Source organism: Nicotiana tomentosiformis, chromosome 2 (assembly GCF_000390325.3).
Source record: "Nicotiana tomentosiformis chromosome 2, ASM39032v3, whole genome shotgun sequence".
NCBI lineage: Eukaryota > Viridiplantae > Streptophyta > Magnoliopsida > Solanales > Solanaceae > Nicotiana > Nicotiana tomentosiformis.
Window position 1 is genome coordinate 98392216 of NC_090813.1, and position 22310 is coordinate 98414525.

Consider the following 22310-nt stretch of genomic DNA (forward strand, 5'->3'; position numbering starts at 1 on the left):
AATAATATTGTAACTTACGAGACTAGAATAATGTGAATAAATTCATGAATACGAATTTCTCTTTATGTCTTATTACTAACACGAGCTACGAGATCATGCCAAAATGAAGGAAGGCTTAGCCTTAACATACCTTATCACACTCTTTCCAATCACCAAGTTGAACTCGCCTCTTCTCACCTTAATCTACAACAACGATAATAATACTATCATTAAGTTATGAAACGTATAACTATAGCACAACGAACGACATGCTTATTTTGTATTAAAACGGACAGCATCTCCCCTATAATCCTTACTTCCTCCAAATTCAAGATAATACCAACAACACCAAAAATAACAATAACAACATATATACATTATTTTCCAACCTTATGTACACCACACAATACTATAAAACAGCCCAACACACCCCAATCTCTTCATACACAAAATGACCACCGTAGTAGTGTCAACAACTCCGAAAATGTTATGACGAACGACCACCCCAACATCCTGCATTTATGTGGTGTTTCTCCACACCCTTAATCCTCCAAAACTCCAAAAAACAGTAGTAAATCACGCTGCCCAACAGCAACACCAAACAGTCCACAAAACAATCCATAAAATAGTCCGCTACAAGTGAATAACTCGAACTTATGGCTTCCGAACACCGTCCCGTGAGTTCTTACAAATATAGAACAACTTACCATGCATCTACAACTGTAAAGAATGGATGAAAGAGAGAAGTAAACTTACCTTATTTGTAGTATAACTCAGCTCCTATCTTGGTTCTTCAAACTCTAGACTTTACCTCCAATTAGAACTTGAAAGGGAGAGAAAATCAATTGGGGTTTGTGGAAAATCTTTTGGGAGGATTTTTGCAGAGATTAAGTCTGGTTATTTTGCCCTATTATTATCCTAATATATGAAGGGGATAGGCCTTTAAAAAGGCCTCTTTGAACGACCCGAACTGGCCTAGTTTTGGACGACCCGAACTGGCCCAGTTTTGGATTCTCGTTTAAGCAAGTAGGTGACAGTCTGCGCAGTCTCACAAAAATACCCATATCTCTCTACTCTAATATCGTATTGACAAACGGTTTAATGCGTTGGAAAGTAGACTCATAGATATTTAAGTTTAAGGGTGGAGAACCCCATAACTCTAAGTATATTAGGATAAAATTGCAGTTACATTTGACCCAAAGTTTCAGTAAAACTTATGAACGTAATTTGTGATGACTTTCATCGACTTTTGTTCCACCACTCGCTTGACTTCAAAACATAACACACGACTATCATACGAATAACATAACTCGTAACATAACCTCCTTATCATGTAAAACACCCTGGTCTCATCCCAAAAGTACATGCTATAACATTCCCAATTTGTCGGCTTTCGACGAAATATTATTTTCTTCAATTCCTTTTGCTTCTAAACCTTCCAACCCTCTTTGTACTTGTTGTTCATGATATTCAATATTTGTAACTTCCGAGGTAACATGATTAACCTGCTTTATATATTTTCAAAGATGATCTCATTTTTGGGTCCTACATTAGTTTGCTCACGACGCAGTTTTATGTACAAAACAATATAGGGTGTAACAATGACTTAGTGACACCCCGATGTTTGGGGCTCGTTTCCGTATTTCTAAAATTATATTTAGAGTTGATTTAGTTTATGAGAAATTCAAATGTTGAAATGTTTTATTAAATTCTTATAATCGGTTTAAAAGTAATATTTTGGGAAAATAGGCTTGCCTTGTAACACGATAGGCGCCATCACGACCATGGCTAGATTTTGGGTCATGACAAGTTAGTATCAAAGCCTAGGTTACATAGGTCTCACGAGTCATGAGCGGGTTTAGTAGAGTCTTGCGGATCGGTACGGAGACGTCTGTACTTATCTTCGAGAGGCTGCAGAACCCTTAGGAAAATTTCACATTCTTGGATTCTTATCGTGCGTTTTGTGTATTCTAGTAACTAAACATCTGTATTTTATTCTCTCACAGATGGTGAGGACTCGTGCTACCGGTCAAGAGGGTCAGCCACCAGTTCGGGCCGCGAGAGGCCGAGGCTGTGGTAGAGGCTGTGGTAGGGGCAGAGGTGCAGCCCGTACAGCAGCTGGGGCAGTACCTGCAGATCCACCGGTTGTCCTAGATCAGTACCAGGTTCCAGCTGTTGATGAGCCAGCTCAGGCACCACCTGTGCCTATTGTGATTCCAGGCCTTCAGGAGGCCCTAGGTCAGATTCTGACAGCGTGTACCGGCCTTGCTCTGGCGGTTTCTATTTCGACGGTCGCAACCATTTCTCAGGCTGGGGGAGGCACTCAGACTCCCGTCGCTCGCACACTCGAGCAGGTTGTTCAGGGACTTCAGACACCGGAGGCACCAACATCCTAGTCGATTTCAGCTGCACAGGATTATGTGGTTCCTGCTATGCCTGAGGATGATTAGCGTAGGTTGGAGAGGTTTGGGAGACTCCAGCCGCCACCTTTCAGTGGCACAGAGAGAGAGGACGCTCAGGATTTCTTGGACAGGTGTCAGAATACTCCGTACTGCTGGTATTTTGGAGACTTGTGGGGTCTCATTCACTACCTTTTATTTTTCTAGGGCTGCACTCAGATGGTGGGAGACTTACGAGAGGCGTAGGCATGTTGGCGCAGCACCCCTTACTTGGCAGCAGTTCTCCGTTCTTTTTCTGGAGAAGTTTGTACCTGAGTCCTGCAGAGAGGAGCTGCGCAGGCAGTTTGAGCAGCTTCGCCAGGGTGAGATGTCTGTTACACAGTATGAGATGCGATTCTCCGAGTTAGCTTGTCATGCGGTCTGGTTGGTTCCTACAGATCGAGAGAGGATCAGGAGGTTTATAGATGGCCTCGATTTTCAGCTTCGATTGCTTATGACCAGCGAGAGAGTATCTGGGGTTACCTTTGATGAGGTTGTCGACATTGCTCTACAGATTGAGATGGTTCGAGGTCAGGAGAGAACTGAGAGGGAGGCTAAGAGGCCTCGTGGTCAGGGTGGTTCCAGTGGTGTTCCTCAGGGAGGTCAGTTTCAGCAGGACCAGTTTCAGCAGAGTCAGTCGTCATTCAGTGCATTGCCAGCACAAGGTTCTCATTATGCCCCGCCCGCCCAGGTATCATCGGGTAATTCCTTTGGGCATCAGGAGCAGCAGTTTCGTTAGAGGAGGGGTTGTTTCGAGTGCGGGGATTTTGGTCACATTGCGAGATATTGCCCTAGGATGTTAGGTGGGACTCCGCAGTAGAGTACTCGGCCAACGGCACCAACACCAGTTCCTCCACCACCCACCCACCCAGCTAGGGGTGGAGTTCAGCCAGCTAGGGGCAGAGCCCAGTCAGCTATGGGTCGCTCGAGAGGGGGAGGCAGATTAGGGGTGGTCAAGCCCGTTTCTATGCCCTCCCAGCCAGGCCAGATGTTATTGCTTCAGATGCTGTGATTTCAGGTATGTTCTTCTGTTAGACTCGTTCGAGGACGAACGTTTGCTTAAGAGGGGGAGAATGTAATGACCCGGCCAGTCATTTTGAATATTATAACCTCGTTCCCCATTTACTACTCAATTTATGTCTTGCAATTGATTTATGACTTATCGGATTAGTTGGTTCGGGTCCGGAAGAAACTCGAAGTGAAATGAGACACTTAGTCTCATAATTAAAAAATTTAAGTTAGAAAAGTAGACCGGATATGGATCTATGTGTAAACGACCTCAGATTTGAATTTTTAAGATTTCAATAGCTCTGTATGGTGATTTTGGGCTTAGGCGTGTGTCCGGAATATTATTTGGAAGTCCGTAGAGAAATTATGCTTGAAATGCCGAAAGTTTAATTTTTGAGAAGTTTGACCGGGGGGAGGGGTGACTTTTTGATATTGGAGTTAGAATCCGATTCTGAAATTTGGAATACCTCTGTTATGTCATTTATGACTTGTGTGTAAAATTTGAGGTCAATCGGACGTGATTTGATAGGTTCTGGAGTCGTTTGTAGAAATTAGAAATTTCAAAGTTCATTAGGCTTGAATTGGGGTGTAATTCATGGTTTTAGCGTTGTTTGAGGTGATTTGAGGATTCGACTAAGTCCGTATGATATTATAGGACTTGTTGGTATATTTGGTCTAGCTCCCGAGGGGCTCGGGTGAGTTTCGGATGGTTAAAGGGTTGGATTTTGGACTTGGAACTCTGTTGGAATTTTTCTGATGCTCCATCTGGTTTCCTTTATCGCGTTCGCGAGTGGAGTCTCGCGTTCGCGAAGAGGAACTGAGAGGCTGACAATATTTGCTCTTCGCATTCGCAAAGAGGAGCACGCGTTCGTGAAGGGTGGACTGGGTGTGCATCACGAACGTGAGAGGTGTTACGTGTTCGCGAAGAAGAGAGGAAGCTGCTGAGGACCCCAGGCAATTGGTCTACGTGTTCGCGTAGGGGATGTCGCGTTCACATAGTTAGGGGGATGAAGCACCGCGTTCGCGATGGGTTGAACGCGTTCGCATAGAAGTCATTGAGGCAGAGGCACTTTGTGCTTCGCGAACGCGAGGGTGATGCCTCGTTCGCGAAGGAGGAATTTGGACAGGAGATAATTTGTGCTTCGCGAACGCGAGGCACGGACCGCGTTCGCGAAGAAGAAAAGCCTGGGCAGTGAGTTTAAGTTCTGAAATCCCATTTTCAGTTTTTGACGATTTGGAGCTCGGATTTGAGGCGATTTTGGGTGATTTTCAGAGAAAACAACGGGGTAAGTGATTCTAACTCGATTTTGGTTAAATTACACGAATCTATTATTGTTTTTATTAATAAATTAGTGTTTTTGGTTGAAAATAGTAGAAACATTCATACATTTTAATTGAGGATTTGAAAGCTGAGTTGTGGTCGGATTTGAGTAATTTTGGTATGGTTGGACTCGTGGTTGGATGAGAGTTCGGATTTTGTGAGTTTTATCGGATTCCGAGACGTGGGCCCCATGGGTATTTTTGGGGCGTAATTTTGGATTTTTGGAAAATATTAGTATTTTAATATGGAATTAAATCCTATAATTTTGGTAAGCTGAATCAAATTAATTGTGAATATATTCGGAGCATTTGGAGACCGAGTCCATAGACGAGGGCATCCCAGAGTAAGATTTTTACGTTGTTATGGTAAGTAACAGTTTTAACTCTGGCTTTGAGGGTATAAACCCGGAGATTTGACATCACGTGATTGTTTAGAAGTGATACCCACGCTAGGTGACAAGCGTGTGGGTATGCACTGTGAGGGATTAAGAGTTGGTCCGTCCCGTGAGGCTGTGAGGCCTAATGGCTATTATCTGTGGTTATGTGTTTAATTGTTGTTGAACTTGTTTGCTTTTATGATAGAGATCATACTTAGGCTTTATTCATGCTCACATTATTTGTACTCAGTCATAGAAATTATTGTACTTGTTTACCTCAGTCTCTATTATTTGTTAATATGCGGTGATACTTGATGTGGGATGTGTTCCCTTATTTGTTGGTGATGATGAGGCTAGTGAGTTACATGATTGAGTGAGGCCGAGGGCCTGGTTGTGAGGATATTAATACCATAGCGCGTGAGTTGTCTGCATAGCACATGAGTTGACCGTGCAGGTCCAGGTATTGATATAATAGCGCGTGAGTTGTCTGCGTAGCACGTGAGTTGACCGTGCGGATCCAGGTATTGATATAATGGCACGTGAGTTATCCGTGCTTAGCGCTTGGGCTTTGGGAGCCCCTCCGGAGTTTGTACACACCCCCAGTGAGCGCAGAGTGTTGAGTGTTTTGAGTATTGAGTGCTGAGTGCGAGTGATGAGTGATGGAGTGACACTGCTGTGAGGTTGAATTTATTTGTGTTATTGCTGCATTTATTTGTTAAACTTCTTTATGGCATTTACTGAGTTATGAAATTTATCTGTTTATGTTTAAATTATGAAAATAAATAATTGGACTGTTTGACTTAGCTCGTCACTATTGCTCAGTTCCTTAGTTATTTCTGTTACTTGCTGAGGTAGTTGTACTCATGCTACACCTTGCACTTTATGTGCAGATTCAGGTGAGTTAGAGCGCGGCGATCGTTGAGTTCACGCCGGCTATCTGTGGAGATTACAAGGCAGCTGCTAGGGTCCGCAGGACCTTGTTACTCCTTTTATCATTTCTTCTTTTGGATTGTATTGACAGTTAGACAGTTTCATTTCTTAGTTCATAGATTTAGACGTTCATGACTTAGTGACACCCAGATGTTTAAGGCTCGTTTCCGTATTTCTAAAATTATATTTAGAGTTGATTTAGTTTATGAGAAATTCAAATGTTGAAATATTTTATTAAATTCTTATAATTGGTTTAGTAGTAATATTTTTAGAAAATAGGCTTGCCTTGTAACACAATAGGCGCCATCACTACCATGGTTAGATTTTGGGTCGTGACACTGAGATTTCCAGAAGTTAAGGACATTTTAGAAATTTATGTCCTATATATTAGAGTCATACTTCAAATGTTCAGGACGTTTCAAAAAATTATGTCCTGAAGTCTACTTGTACCAATCTCATTTTAAAAATAAGATGTAGCAAGCTGTGTTTAGCAAGCTGCAGATGTCAAATTTTATAACTACTGATTTGTCTATTTTAAATTGCCAGTCTTTTATTAAATCTGTAGAGATATAGCAAAAGATACATTGATTGTTGTAGAACTTCAGGACATAATGTTCATAAACGTCCTGATTTGTTGAAGGATGAAAATAATATTCAGGACATATTTTTCTAAAATGTCTCGAACTTCTAGAAATTTAGACAATAATCTGAGATTTCCAAAAGTTAAGGACATTTTAGAAATTTATGTCCTAAATATTAGATTCATACTTGAAATTTTCAGGACTTTAAAAAAATTATGTCCTTAAGTTTTACCTGTACCAATCTGATTTTAAAAATAAAGATGTAGCAAGCTGTAGGCGTCAAATTATATAAAGAAAAGGACTTTGTTGTTTACTTACGGTAAGAGTAAAATCCTATAAACAATAATTGGTTCGACAAAGGTAAATTGAACTCCCAGAAAAAGAAAAAGAAACAAAGAGCACGTAAGCGCAAAGAAACTTTAAAAATTCAAGACATCTTTTATATAACCATCTGCTAATGTTTACTTGCTCAAATAAAAACAATCTAAATGAATCCAATTTATAGCAAAAACTTAAAAGAGTAGATAAACATACGTGGATATATCTATTATTCTCTATGCTTCCTTGAAAATGGATGGACTGCCGGAGAATATATACAAGATGTTCTATTATGACCAATTCTTTTGCAACGACCACATTTGAATGTTATTTTTGATGATTCGGTAGCTGGAATATGCCTTTTCTTCTGCCTTCTACCTGGCGGAACTTTGAAATCTGGAGGTTTAATAATTTGTGACTTAACACTCTCTGGTACAATCCAAGAATCCGTATGTCCTACAAGATGTATTTGTCTTTCATATGTTTTCAGCCAAGATTCCTTTAAGTACCAGTCCGAGCAGAAATTGAACTTCTTGATGTTTCTCTTCTCGATAGTTGCAATTGCATGTATACATGGTAATTCATCAAATTGAAACTGAAAACAATTACATGTTCTTTTGTTTAAGTCCACGAAGAAAGTAATTCCTTCTTCCTCAACTCTAGAACGCCATGAATCAACAGGGAAGACCTTCAAAGTTGAAAAACTATAAGTTAGTACATTATGTTAAATTATCATTAAAATAATAAGTTAAAGTAAGAACATAATACTTACATTTAAAGTAAAAGCTAAATCTATCTTTTTCTTCAATTCCTCTTCTACCCAACAAGAAACGTCATAAAAAGTTCCTTCTGCTTCATTTCTTCTTTCATAAAACCAACGTTGTAGCTTCACTTGGATAAAATTCATCATTCTTAATATAGGCAGCTCCCTTGTTTCTAATAGCACATAATTCATTGACTCAATTATGTTTATTGTGAGTATGTCATATCTTCGTCGTGGACTACAAGAACGTGCCCACCTTTTCGGTGGTTCTTCCATCAAGTAGTCAAAAGTCTTCTTATCAACTTTTGCTATATCTGACATGTATAAATCAAATTTTTTGCGCCTGTATACTCTTGCAGCACTTTGAAAAAGTTTTATGACCTCACTTTTCACTTTCCTTCGCTTTAGGTTCTGCTCCAAATGATAGATACAAATCCCATGGTGGCTTTCAAGATATACCTTTGCGATGCCATGTGCAATAGATTGATGCTTGTCCGATAAAAAAATAAATTGTCACGGCTCCCAATTGCATTGCGAAGCTCACTAAAGTACCACTCATAGGAATTGTTATTTTCAGATTCTGCAATTCCAAAGGCTAGTGGGAATATTTGGTTATTTGCATCCTTTGAAACTGAAATCATTAAAATACCACAATATTTTGACTTCAAAAAAGTTGCATCAACAGCAATCACTAGTCTACAATGATTCCAACCAGCTATTGATGATCCATATGCATAAAACATATAAAACCCCCCTGAAAATACAGTTTAACAGAAAGTTAAAAATACAGGACACCAAATCCTTAACATTTACATTGCACACATCAAAGTTAAGGACATCTTGTCCTTAATATTTTCGCTGCACACATCAAAGTTAAGGATAACTTGTCCTTAACTTTTACAATGCACACATCAAAGTTAAGGACACCATGTCCTTAACTTTTACAATGCACGCATTAAAGTTAAGGACACCATGTCCTTAACTTTTTCACTACACACATCCAAGTTAAGGACACCATGTCCTTAATATTTTCACTGCACATATCAAAGTTAAGGACACCATGTCCTTAACATTTTCACTGCACACATCAAAGTTAAGGACACCATGTCCTTAACTTTTACAATGCACATATAAAAGTTAAGGACACCATGTCCTTAGCTTTTTCACTGCACATATCAAATTTAAGGACACCGTGTCCTTAACATTTTTATTGCACACATCCAAGTTAAGGACACCACGTCCTAAAGTTTATAAAACAGACTAATAAACTTTTTTTGATTGTTTACCTATTGTTGTCGTCTATCTTTATGTTAGTGTATGTTTCCGGATTTTTACTTTTCATCATATACAAGTATGAAGACAATAATTCATAATTCTCTTCAGGAGTTCCTCTTATTAAAGCTGAAGCACGTTGAATAGCACGCCACGCCTTGTGATAACCAATGTCTAGTCCATGCAATTTTTGCATTTCTGCCATGGCAAAGGCTGGTGTAACTTCAAAACTTGGGTCTCGAAGATTGTCAATAATGTAACCGCTAATCAACTTTGAAGTTGCATGCCTTTGATCAACTTTCATAGTGTTAACTGAGCAGTCATGATTTTTCTCAATCTTTACTATCTTGAATAGTGTTGAATCTTTAATTCTGAAAGCTCGCACACACCACCCACACCTATCATCATTGCATTTCAACGAATATCTTGTTGAACTTGATCTAACAACCTTGAATTCAAAATGTCATTTAATTGCTATATTCGAAAAACAGTTAATTATACTCTTCTTTTTGTCAAATATTGATCCCACTTTTATTTTATCCAACAAAGCATTTTCTCTTAATATCGTAGTTGGGGATTCTTTTTGTTTTGAATTTGAGCTTCGTCTAGTTAGTTGAGTAGAGAGTTTTTCAGCAACTTCTTCTATTACCGGTGCACTCTCTAAGACTTGAATACCCAAAGCTTGTTCGTTGTCAATCTCTATAATGCTTCGTCCTTCCACTTGAATAGAATCAAATGTTTGAAGCACCTCTTCAGTTATTGGTTGAGCTTCAACCACATCTATTTTCATTATCTGGTGGCATTTGTCTTGATTGTCTTGTTGAGTTTCTGTATTGACATGTTCAAAGGTGCTTGTAGAACCAAAAACTCTTTCTGAAACATCAACAATGAAATGATAGCCCTTGAAGAGTGAATGACTTTTTAGTAACTCTATACATGTGTGAAGATCTAAATCTTTGGATACAAGCATTCCCTTGCTTGTTCCCAGGTTGATATCAAACCATATCATTGCTTCAAACTTGTCTTTATCTAATTCAATAACTTCAAAGACCTGGTTAATGAAATCTTCAAATCGAATTGCCTCAGGTACTAGAACAAGCTTTGTTTGATGATCAAGATACTTATAGTCTGCAGTCCATCTACCATTAAAAGCAACTATAATACATATTGTATCCATCCTGCAAGTCAGAAAATGGGAAATTCAGACATATTTATACAACAATCGTGAAGTTAAGGACACAATGTCCTAAACATTATCAATACAAGTTGCAAAACACAGGACACTATGTCCTTAATATTTAGAATAACAGTCATGAAGTTAAGGGCATTATGTCCTAAACTTTATTAATACAAGTTGCAAATACAGGACACTATGTCCTTAATATTTACACAATAGTCATGAAGTTAAGGACATCATGTCCTAAACTTTATCAGTACAAGTTGTAAAAACAGGACACAATATCCTTAATTTTTACACAGTAGTCATGAAGTTAAGGACATCATGTCCTAAATTTTATCAATATAAGTTACAAATATAGGACACTATGTCCTTAATATTTACACAGTAGTCATTAAAATAAGGACATCATGTCCTAAACTTTATCAATACAATTTGCAAATACATGACACTATGTCCTTTATATTTAGAACAACAGGCAGAAAGTTAAGGACATCGTGTCCTTAACTTTATCAATACAATTTGCAAATACAAGACACTATGTCCTTAATATTTAGAACAACAGTCATGAAGTTAAGGACATCGTGTCCTTAACTTTATTAATACAAGTTGCAAAACACATGACACTTTGTCCTTAATAGTTTTTAGAACAACAGTCATGTTAAGGACACCAAATCCTTAACATTATGTCCTCAATATTTACAGAACAATCACAGAGTTAAGGACGCGATGTCCTTAACGTTATCAATACAGAAAAGAAAAAAAATCAAATTCCTAGCATCTTATTCTTCAGTAACGAAATAAAAATCCACACAAACACACAAAAGCATATAGAGATATCTGAAACTTTAGAACTTACTGTACTTTTATAGTGAATTTTTGACGAGAAAGTTGAATACTCTAGTTTGAAATCGGAAGAGAAGCTTCTGCAATTTTGGACGATCACATCAATTCTCTGCACGTAAGTTTGCACGTAAATTTGAGCTGCTGCTGATCGTAAATAAATAGCGTAGGTATCAACGAAATCCTTATAGCAGAAGGGTATTTTCGTCCTGACGGCTAAAAGTTTATTAAATTAGTGGCTAAAGACTAAAGATATTTAAAATAATGGCTTAAAAGTAAATACATGTGTTATTACTGGCTATCTGTGCACATCGCCCAACAAGATGCTGTATTTCCTGCTGGGCTAGGCCCAATAAATTCTTACAGGAAGCAGGCCACAATAAAACATATAGGCCCAATTAGTTCTTGAATGCAGGGTCGGAGTCAATCACAAATTTTGTGTTTGGCAATTTGTCTTGTCATTGATGAAAACTTGAAAATGACCAAAGAGGATAAGAAATGTAAAAATTTCACGGGCCAATGTTTATTTGGACTACTGAAAGAAAAGAAAAAAAGTTTATTTGGACTCCCCCTTTAACCAACCTAGAATTTTGCCGTATGAATGCATCAATTATTTTCTATCCAAATTATATGCATAACTTTTTTTTTTTTAAAAAGAAAGTTACTTATATAAATTACACACACTAAGTCCCCATCTATTGTTACACAAAGGTAGTTGATGCATAGTATTCTGTACAATCTAATTTTTACAATTGCAGATTCACCTAATTTTATTAATTCGATCTCATATACTATTTTTTTGGAAAAAGATCCAAATTACTTCTTAATTATGCAAAAAATAATAATAATATTATCCTCTGTTATACTATATGGTTGTGATATCCTAGTCAATAACAATAATTTTCCACATACGTCTTTAACTTTAATAAAGCTCCGATATAAATTGAATGGATTTCATGTGTCAAAATCTTACAGAAATATTTTTTTAGATTTACCCTTAATTTATCCTATGCAGTGACAGAGGCAGAATTTTCGCTAAGAGGTTCAAAAGAAAAGTTTAAAAAAATCATAGATAGTGGGAATTAAACCAATGACTACACAAATTTTGTCTTATATACACAGTGTAATTTTTTTGCGAAGGAAATTCGGTAATCCCTCCCGCCTCCTAAATCCGCCCCTGATCCTATGTATGCTTTAGTTAGGTCATCTCCATTAGGAGCATGGGAAAATATAATATGATTTAACACTAACAAAGATACAAATAATCCTAAAGTATAGTTGTGGGTAATTTAAAATATTTTGTACAGTAAATAAGTAATTTTTTTTTTTTTTTTTTTATCGTTTTCCATATATTTAGCATTAAATGAGGTGTGAGCGGTTGTTGGGAATTTTGAATTAGGCTTGGAAGACACGCACCCAAAAAACGAAAAGCATATGCCTAAGTTGACTAATTAAAACACCTTGCTTCCCAAGTTTTCCCACCTCTTCCACCTCCAAAACTCTCTACTCCTCCTATATATAAACCGAATCCATCGCCATTTCTAAAACCAATTCAACCATTTCTAAGATCACAAAAAACTCAACCAAAAATGAAGAGAGAAGGTCGCCAACACGGTATGGTTCGTACCTACCCAATTTTACCTTCTCCATATAACCCAAAAACCGACTCCTGGTATATCAACAAGTCCAATTCACCTCCAACCGCTGGGCTTTTCACAAAGGTTTCAACTAAGCCCTGTAACCATTCCAAGTTCACAGGCAAGTGCGGTAGGCCCAGGTGCAACAGCTGCCATATTCACCCTGCTGGAAAATCGAAGGACAAAACTAAAGGAACTCAAAAATTAAAGGGACGTGGCGACGTCGTTTCGAATTATAGGTTGATTACTTGGAGAGTTGTTGATTCCAGACCTGGGTTGAATTTTTCTGGGTTTTCGGCTACTGGACTTTTGGATCATTTGGATAGTGATTATTCTTATTACATGGATCATGATGATGATCATGGAATTTACTATGATGCCCCGGGTCCTGGTGAAGATTATTTTAACGAGGAAATTGGATCAGAATTGGTAGTTGACTCCAATTGGTCAACACCTGGTGTTGAGATTGAGGAAATTGATGAATGTGAAGATAATGGGGATGATGATGAAGAAAGAATGAGTTTCTGTGAGGTGGGATTTGTGTGGGAAAAGGTTGAAGAAGATGGAGATTGGTGTGTTGTGGAAGAAATGTAATTCGGTCCGTTCAATTGTGTTTGTATTGTACTATTGTGACCTTTCAATTGTATTTACTGTAAAAAAAAAAATTCTTACATCTCTGTAATTGTATTTACTTGTCAAATAAATTTAATATATTACAGAATTGAGATGGCATTGGTTTGTGAAAAAGATGCAGTTTTTAATTTGTCCATATGCAAACTTTTTTTTAACTTGTCGAACTCATGACCTTTTTTTTTAACTTGTCGAACTCAAGACCTAACTGTCATGATCGGAATTGCTTTACCAACTGAGCAAGTCTTACTTGTCGCATCATTCAACTTAATTGTTAGAAACAAATGAAAATTTGATGTTTCAGATTCAGTTCACCGGGAATTGAGCATATTCTAAATTCTTTTACGCCAAAAAGATGGTGGTGTCGTATAAGTTAGTGATTGTCCACTACTCCTTTTTTATTGTTATCCTTTTATATGCACCGAACAACCGACTCATTGCTCCGTCAGAGATTTTACATTGCGTATTCTGTTTGTGGTTAAACTCTTGGACTTAAAAACAATATTGATCCACAAATAAGACTTTCGGTCTACTGAAAATAGCTTCTCTATCCGCTTTAAGTAGGGGTGACGTCTGCCTACGGACTACTTTGTTGTTGTTGTAACTATGTTCTTGAGATCCTTCAAAAATATTGCCGAATGCATGTTGGATCTTTCAAAAATAGTATATAAGAATCCGCGATATTTTTCGAAAGCCCAAACAATATAATTTGGCATGTAGCATGAAATACTCTTCATCACATCAATATATAATTTGACAAAAGTGGATTACTCTAGTGGTGAGTACCCTCCACTTCCAACCAAGAGGTTGTGAGTTCGAGTCACCCCAAGAGCAAGGTGGGGAGGGTCTATCGGAAACAACCTCTCTATCCCAGGGTAGGGGTAAGGTCTGCGTACACACCGTCCTCCCCAGACCCCACTAGTGAAATTATACTGGGTTGTGGTTGTTGTAGCATCAACATATAATTAATGCTCCTTCCTCTCTTCCGTTTCTTTCATGTTATAGAAAAAAGTTCACCATACTGGGTTGTTGTTATTGTAGCATCAACATATAATTAATGCTCCTTCCTCTCTTCCGTTTCTTTCATGTTATAGAAAAAAGTTCACCATCTTGTATATATGTCAGTCACACATACGGGTAATGCTCTACCTTAGTAGATACTGGATGTACGGACAGTACCATACATATGCTCATGGTCACAGCAGGACAATATTTAAGCTTTGCTTTATAATTTGACTAAACTTACCTAAATTGAGCTGGTTTAGTATTTCACAATGTAATCGTTGTGAAATTTAAATTTACGATCTTGAAGGGTCACCATCTACCGTCATGGTCAGGGTGGAAGCTCAGTTCAGGACTCAGGGTAACACATGCGTCTAGATAGCTTTTATACAAGATTTTAGAGTTGATCAGGACCAAGCAATTCTAAAAACAAAAACTACTCTTTGCAAGGAATGAAAATTTTATAGGTTTTCAACATGTCTTCTTTCTTGGATTCTTGCAAGAGTCATTCTTGGTCAAAGATGCAGAAGCAGGCTTCGAGACTAAGCCTTGCTTTGAGCTTGGATAGAGCATTCTTCTAAGCTTGGGCAATTGTGCAATTGGAGTCTGCACAAAATTAAACCATATAAAGCGCTGCTACTAACAGGACAGCATAGATTGAAGCAATCAGTAAGGTATAGGATATGAACTAGGAGAAAATTGCGGAGAAGGATGCTGAAACAGCATTGTTGAGACTGTCATTCATCGTGAAGTTATTTATATTCATCATTGCCAATTCCTTGAAAGTGGGAGTATAGGGTGCATTTTGAAAAAGGGAACAAAAAAGAGGGGACAAAAGTAGCTCTTAAGAATATCTGAATAATGAAGGAATAATACAATGTAGTGGTACCTTTTTTGTGGGATCTATTGCTGTTTCTCTTTCCTTGTAGAACTCAGGCAGGGGGCGAGCTTTGAAGCAAAAGCTTTGCCGAAGCTTCCTGAACTCCGATTCTGCTTTCTCCTGCAAGCAAGAATGCATTGTTTATTGATACGAATTTGACTTTATATAAGATCATTTACTATTTAAGATGACACTTCAATGTTAGAAATTTTGGTACGAAAAAATACTGCAGAAAATGAAAAGAGTGGATTAAAAGTGTGTAACTTTGTCTCTTTCCATTAAGCATTTTCAGGAAAAAAAAGAAGTACCAAATCCGATCTGCATTTGTAAGCCATTGGCATGAGTAACAGATGCTAAAGATGGTTTAGATGCGTTTTATACAAAATCTGAATCATGCGTAGTTAAAGATTGTTGTTTTCTTCCACTTAAACATCTTATTCCAATATTTGACTCCAAACCGATGAATAGAAAAGATGATGCTAAAGCAGTGCATATGTATCAGTAAATGTTAGAAACTTTAATCTTTTTATACACTATAGAGCAACCTTTCCTTATTATTAGAAATCATAAGAAGAAAACTGGAGGAAACGAATAGTAAATGTCAACTCCAAGTGAAAAAACCAGAAGTATATATTGCTATGTAACGGTTTCTACCCAAATGTTCAGGGTGGAAGTAACACTTCTCGACCCAACTCCTCCAAAATCTTTGCTCCTTTCTTGGATACAATCAAACCGATTGCATTAGTACAAACACAATCACACCCCTTACAGCATTTAAAAGATTTAAGCAGAACTTTTAATAAGAATTTTGCAGCAAAGTATAACTTAACATGATCATAAACATGAGAAGGTTAAAGAGTCTTAGATTACTCCTTTCTGTATGTTTAACTTGGCAAAGGTAAGGCAGTTTTCTGTTTTATAAGACAAGATACAATTGTTTGGATTAACTGACAGTCTTTTCTTAGTAGTATTAAATAATTTTTCTTTCAATATAATATTAAAAAAAATATTAATCCAATATTAAAAAACTGAAAAGGAATTATTAAATCCTTACCCTAAAATCTTGAGCTTAACCACTTTAATTCTACATAGTATACCCAAAAAGCTTTTGAAATTATTTTGTGAGTCTCATTCCTAAGTAAAGTTGGGTCAAAGTTCACACACTACTTTTCTTTGTTTTCGTTGTTCTGAAAATAGGAGGCCGTGTCGACACGACGTGGGTGTGGGTATGGGTGTGGGATCCGTGTCGGATTTGGTCAACCGGTTTTGGGTACTTTGGTTGAGAAATTTGGGACAGATACAATGATTTTTGAAAACAAATCAAAAGCTAGGGTGATATGGAAGAAAATGGAATACCTTGTATATATAAATTTCTATGTCAGTCATTTTCCTTTTATCTCCTTCTAAAATTATACTCTTGTTCAATATTACCTTGTAAGTTTTTCACATAATGTCTCATAATTTAGACATTTTTATAACTCTATTTTTAAATAATTGAATTATTTTTAGCCGAATCCCCTCACCCGTATCCGTACCTGGATCCGTACCCCCGAATCTTTAAATTTAGATCACGAAAGATCTGACCTCTAGATCCGCACCCGTATCGGACACCCGCACCCGAGTCCGAACAACTTAGGAATTCACGGTAAAGACAAACATTATGCAAGCCATAAGGGAAGCTTTGCATAAGGAGTCAAACCTTTAATGTCGTTTGTGGTTGGACTTTCTTTACCTCCTTGGCATTGAATTTCTCTTCAAGTTTCTGAAAATATTTGCAGAAGTACAAGATATATGAGAACATTGGAGTTTTCATAATGCAAAGGGAGATAACCCACATAAAAATCCTACTATAAATTTAAAAATTACACTCGCCTGTTTTCTTTGTGCAGCTCTTTCTTCTGTCCTCAAGTGGAAAGGAGTGGATGAAGTTGGTGATTGTAATTTGTTTCGGTAGGCCGTGAAAGACTTGGAACTGAACAGGGAACACCAAAGGTAAGAGAGATCCAAGGGCAAACAACAGTGGCACAATTTTATACTAAATAACCCCAAATTGGATACTTTGCAGAAAGAATACAATCACTGTTATGGTGCATGATGGATTGACGCACCAATATACTCTTGTTGACAAAAATGAAACTATTCCTGTGCGAAGATAACTAAGTTCAAGTGGAAAAAAAATTGCATCTCAGATTTTTTTTACAAAGTCTCCAGCATTCAAACTGTATTCAACAAAATCCAATAGTTTTGAAATACCGCAAAGTCTGGCTACTTAAATGGGACTTCCAAATAGCAGTTTTAATATGTTAAGAGAATAAAGTTCTACTTCGATTCGTTTCAATGTACAAATGATTATGCTACATTTGTGAAGCCAGAGTCATCATTTTATAGACACTTACACAGAAGATAAAATGTTCCACTTAGGCCCCGTTGTTTTACTTCCTGAAGCTGAGGGATGAATTGGTGTTTTGATCCTGTAAATTGGAAGATAGGAAAACCAAAGAACCATGTTAGTGGTTTGTCGGTGGAAGCAATGCTTCAATGAAATGCTATTACATAAGAAAGCTTGTATACAGTGATATATATGGAAGTATACCTTCTACTTTCTGAAGATGGCGTTGTCATTGGACGACTTGATGCACCATTTGATGTTGCCTGTAGTTAAAAAGATAAGTAATCTTAGAAAATCCTAGACTATTATCAGGATTAGCATTTATATAAAGAAGTTTACCATGGGAGTCTTGAGAGGAGTTGCGCACTTCTTAGTTGCCGCGCCAGCGGTAGGAGCGACCATTGAACTATCCTTCTTGAAAGGGGGAGGTGGAGGAGGTATTTTATTAGACTCTTTCGCAGCAGTAAGATTGATCAGTTTACTTAAGGATTTTGGGGTTGATCTCATTTCATTCTTTAGGTCTAAAGCGGAATTTCTTGTGATTGGAGTGAAATTGTTTTCTTTATCGACATCAAGAGGAATGTCATGCCTAGCAGGTGAAGGTGGGACTTTAAATTTTCTGGAATAAACAGATGATTTGAATGAAGAAAAAGCAGACTTTTTCTTGCTCGTCACTGATGCAGCATCATCGTCATCTCGTTTAGAGCTGGAGCTCTGCTGAATCAGATAAGATAAATCAGTTCAATATAGTATTCAAAATCAATATATCCATCAATCAATAGGCCTTAATCACAAACTAATTGGGGTTTCCATATAAATTCACTCATACTTGTATATTTTTACACTACCATCACCCTTTAATAATTAACTATGCTTTTCACAAAGGCAAAATTCTTAATAGTATTGGCATATTTTAGAAATCCAACAGACCAAAGGACTGTAAAGAACACATATTTACCGTAATCTTCAGCAAAGGTTTCTCAGTATGAGATGTTTCACTAATATCAGTTAGGCCTTAATTACAAACTAATTAGGGTCATCTATATAAATGCTCTCATAGTTGAACTACTTTTCCACTCACCATCAACCTTTTATCCGTATTTGGGACTAACTATGCTTTTCACAAAGCCAAAATTTCCTATAGTATTGGCATATTTTAGAAATCCAAAATTGAGGCCAAAGGACTGTAAAGAACACATATTTACCTTTGTTTTCAGCAAAGGCTTCTCAGTGTGAGATGTTTCACTAATTTCAGACCCTGAAACTGTTTCTTGATTCTCCCCATTCTCAATCTGGTTTGATGGTTCTGTCTCCATAGCTTCAGGAGTACCAGGTCCCTCCACTGGGGCATCATTTTCTCTCTCCTCCACATCAGCAACTCCTTCACCAACTAATACTGAAGCGCTAACTATGGAATCTGTTACTAAATCAGGGGCTGAATTTTGGGTGATTTCAGAATTGGGGGTTTCTTCATTGGCTTTTTCAAGCAAAGCTGCAGCCTTTTGAGCAGCAATTTTCTTGTAATGAGCTTCAAAGAAAGCTTTTTTCTGGGCAACAGAACCTGGTTTAGCATACCTCTCAGCTTCCTCTACATATTTTTTGTGAGAAAAAGTTGACCATTTATCCCAATCCAATGACTCTGACATAAATCTCCCAAAAGAAATGGATTCCCCAAGCGCATGCATAGGATTCCCCTGTATATACAAATCCTCACTCAATTCCATGCCCAAAAATTTCAAGTAAGAAGTTAAATTTCGAGAGTCTTGAAAAATAAATAGTGGGTGTTTGTTGTTTAATTAGTACCTGTTTTGCTTCATTGGGTATAGGAGAAGCATAAGAGAAAGCATGCATAAGACAAGCTGAATCTGCCATCATATCAGTCTGCAACAAAAAAACAGGAGAACAAGAATGGAACCTGAAAAATCTAGAGAATTATTATTCTACCGTTATTTAAATTGTTTTTTTGTGGCATGTAATCTCTCTCTCTGAGAATTTAAATTTGAAATTCAAATGAAAAAGGGAGATAAAAGAATAAGATACACGTTGTTTGAAGAAAGGCCACTCATAGAGTAAGAGTAGAGGACAAGAAGCTAAAAAGGTGTCATGTTTTAAATTTGGCCAAGGGCTTGGGGTTCTGGAATTCTGGGGTTCTTTTTCAGACTTTGGCTAAGACTTTTATATTTTCAGTGTATTTTTCAATTTGAGGGGTGGGCCCACATTGTTTGAACTCGATCCCAATCTCTAACGTTCGAATTTTGTTTATCTACTATTCCATGACCATATTTTATATGATATTATTTGCCAGAGAATAAAGACTTTTACAAAAATTAAATATATGCAAGATATTAATTATTTTTTCTAATATAATTAAGTAAAAAAATGATAAGAGTTTCACATATTGTTACTTATAGAACTAAGCTGGAAGAACGAGTTATCTTAGTAAGAGTAAAATATAAACGTTGGGATTAAATAATTTTCAAATACACGAAGGCATATCAACTATTAAAAAGGTAAAAGAATACTTTATCACGTAAAATAAACTGATCAACTATTTATTTTGTAAAGGCATATCATTGCTCGATTATGATGTCCAAAGTCAATGTTTGGTAAATTCTACGTATCTTTTTCTTAATTTAGAGAATATCCCAAATTGTAGGACTGAAGAAATTTGATATTTAATTTCACGTTTTACTAATATTTGTACTAATTGAACAGCATTAATTCCCGTCTTCTACGCCAACTTATTTCCAAATGATGCAATCGGATTCTACAAATTACGTAGTTATTGACATAATTTTAGAGATCTATTTGCTGTTTCGTTTTCATTGGTAGGAGAATTCTTTTACGTATTTCTTGAAGCAACAGACTTGGAATGCAAAAGATGCAACAGCCAACTACCAGTTGTTAAAACGTCATTTTTCCAAAGTAAAATTTGAGTAGCTGTTTAACTTTAGGAAACCACAACAAAAGAGCCATATCAACATCAAGAAGCTAAATAAATCTTACTCAGCCAATAACACTCTAATTATGTGCTTTAGAAAATTGAGAACAAAGGGATAATTTAGGGAGGCCGCCACATTATTTAGCTTTTCTGTAGTAATTTTGGATAAAATACCTTTAATATAATATGTTCGTTTTTGCACCCTTCCCAATATTTAGCTTCTGTAGTATTATTTTTTTCCTTCTTTTTTGTTACCTATGACGCTACCTTGCAAATCATGCGTCTGCCACCGATTGAGACAGTGTCTGAAAAAATATTTTTCTAGCTGACACGTTTTGTATTATAATTTATTATAAATTGATGTAAATTTAATGTAACTTTCATCTTTTATCTGAACTTGACCTGGTAATGTGAGCGGCTCATATAAATGGAATTAATAGATTGATAAGTCCATTTAGAAGCGAAGCCAGAATTTCAAGTATATGAGTTCTGAAATTTAGGACATGATAATTTACTGAGTTCGTAATAAATTATTTATATATTAAATAAATTTTTTAATACAAATGCATGATTTGAGCTTATGTCTTATTTCCGTTTGAATAGGTAAGACTGTTAAGTGATATCACTGGATATTGTGTAATTCTAGTAGTAGAAGGAACAAAGACCAAAAACTACGTCCAATCTCTATCACACTTCCTTTTTCTGATATAGATTAAAGAAGACCTCGTTAGATGACAAAAGAAAAAGGAAGAGGAAAGAACAAACTTCCCATTCCATGTCCACGGTGTCATTCTTGAGCAACTTGAAAAAAGTCAAATTGTGGCCTGAAGTTTTATATCCAGTAGCAGAGAATTCAATATCAACAGTCAAATTAAAAAGCAGCATTTCTTCCTCTTAGGATTAACTTGAGGCGTGTCAAGACACCGTTTTTAAGATATTTCATCTATACAATAAGGAATAAAATAAGCATATCCCTCAGGATTCAATAAACTTTTTCAGTTATAAACACTTGGTATATATAGGTAGAGGATTAATAATTAGCTTAAGATTAATAACTAACTAACGGTTAGTTAAAGATTAATCACCAACGGTTTGTACTGGCTAGTTTGAAAATTAATTTCTGGCTAGTTTTGATCACTTTAGGGTAAGGCAAAAATACATAAAATTAATAAGCATAAGCAAAAATATTGTTTTGCAAAATGTGAGTTGGATCAGCATAAGTAGCCCAACTTTATTGTGCATGCAAGACCAATCCCTATTTTGATATTGAAAAGTTCGCTAAAGGATAATTGTAAATAAAGTGAAAGGACCAGCTTTTCCAAACGGCCAACCTAATATGGTACACTCCCTTTTGAAATACCCAGCACATTCTTCCAACATAAACTAGCCAACAACGGCTTCCTAGACATCTTTTGAGTTACGTGTTCAATCTAAGATTTAAGATTGTTTACCCAAAAAAATAGATAGAGTTAAATTTATACGTAGCTTCAAGAATATGTGGCACAACTTAATACAAATTGTATGGATAAATAGAAATAGAAATATGGATTGCGAAGAATGTGAAATAGGTAAGGTTGTAAAGAAAAATGAATCTTAGGACTCAACAAATAGAAACAATTTAAGAAGCCTCCACGAATGATTCTTTACTATGGGAGAATATAGTGTTATTATTACAATGTAAGCCTGGAAAAAAACTCTCCTCTACAGAAATGGTAACCATGCCCTTTTATAGTGGAGGGACTTCGCTCTAAGCATAATAAAATAAACACTCAGTGGGAGACCCATGATAAATCAGCTTTTCCACAATTTCTGCCAAGATTCTATC

At 36.7% G+C, this 22310-nt stretch overlaps 3 protein-coding genes across 4 annotated transcripts; 1 reads left to right on the top strand and 2 right to left on the bottom strand.

Annotated features, from left to right (window-relative positions):
* Positions 1-8118: 8118 nt before the first annotated feature.
* On the bottom strand, positions 8119-10163 carry LOC108945213 (uncharacterized). The gene is made up of 3 exons (XM_070193806.1): positions 9516-10163; positions 9050-9434; positions 8119-8468 (listed from the first exon to the last, which is right to left on the bottom strand). The coding sequence occupies exons 1-3, from the start codon at positions 10161-10163 to the stop codon at positions 8119-8121; spliced, it is 1383 nt and encodes a 460-aa protein (XP_070049907.1).
* Positions 10164-12469: 2306 nt separating this feature from the next.
* Positions 12470-13390, top strand: LOC104100021 (uncharacterized). Its single transcript, XM_009607176.4, has one exon. It carries the CDS (start codon positions 12596-12598, stop codon positions 13235-13237), a length of 642 nt encoding a protein of 213 aa, XP_009605471.1. The 5' UTR covers positions 12470-12595; the 3' UTR covers positions 13238-13390.
* A 1213-nt stretch (positions 13391-14603) lies between these two features.
* Positions 14604-19681, bottom strand: LOC104100022 (protein WVD2-like 7). Of its 2 annotated transcripts, none has more exons than XM_009607178.4 (9): positions 19348-19681; positions 18750-19238; positions 17884-18258; positions 17749-17807; positions 17552-17626; positions 17028-17127; positions 16855-16917; positions 15165-15275; positions 14604-14881 (listed from the first exon to the last, which is right to left on the bottom strand). In XM_009607178.4, exons 1-9 carry the CDS (start codon positions 19417-19419, stop codon positions 14747-14749), a joined length of 1479 nt encoding a protein of 492 aa, XP_009605473.1. In that variant the 5' UTR covers positions 19420-19681; the 3' UTR covers positions 14604-14746. The 2 variants fall into 2 exon arrangements, with proteins under 2 accessions (XP_009605473.1, XP_009605472.1); XM_009607177.4 differs by having other exon boundaries at positions 17884-18261.
* Between the last annotated feature and the right edge of the window lie 2629 nt (positions 19682-22310).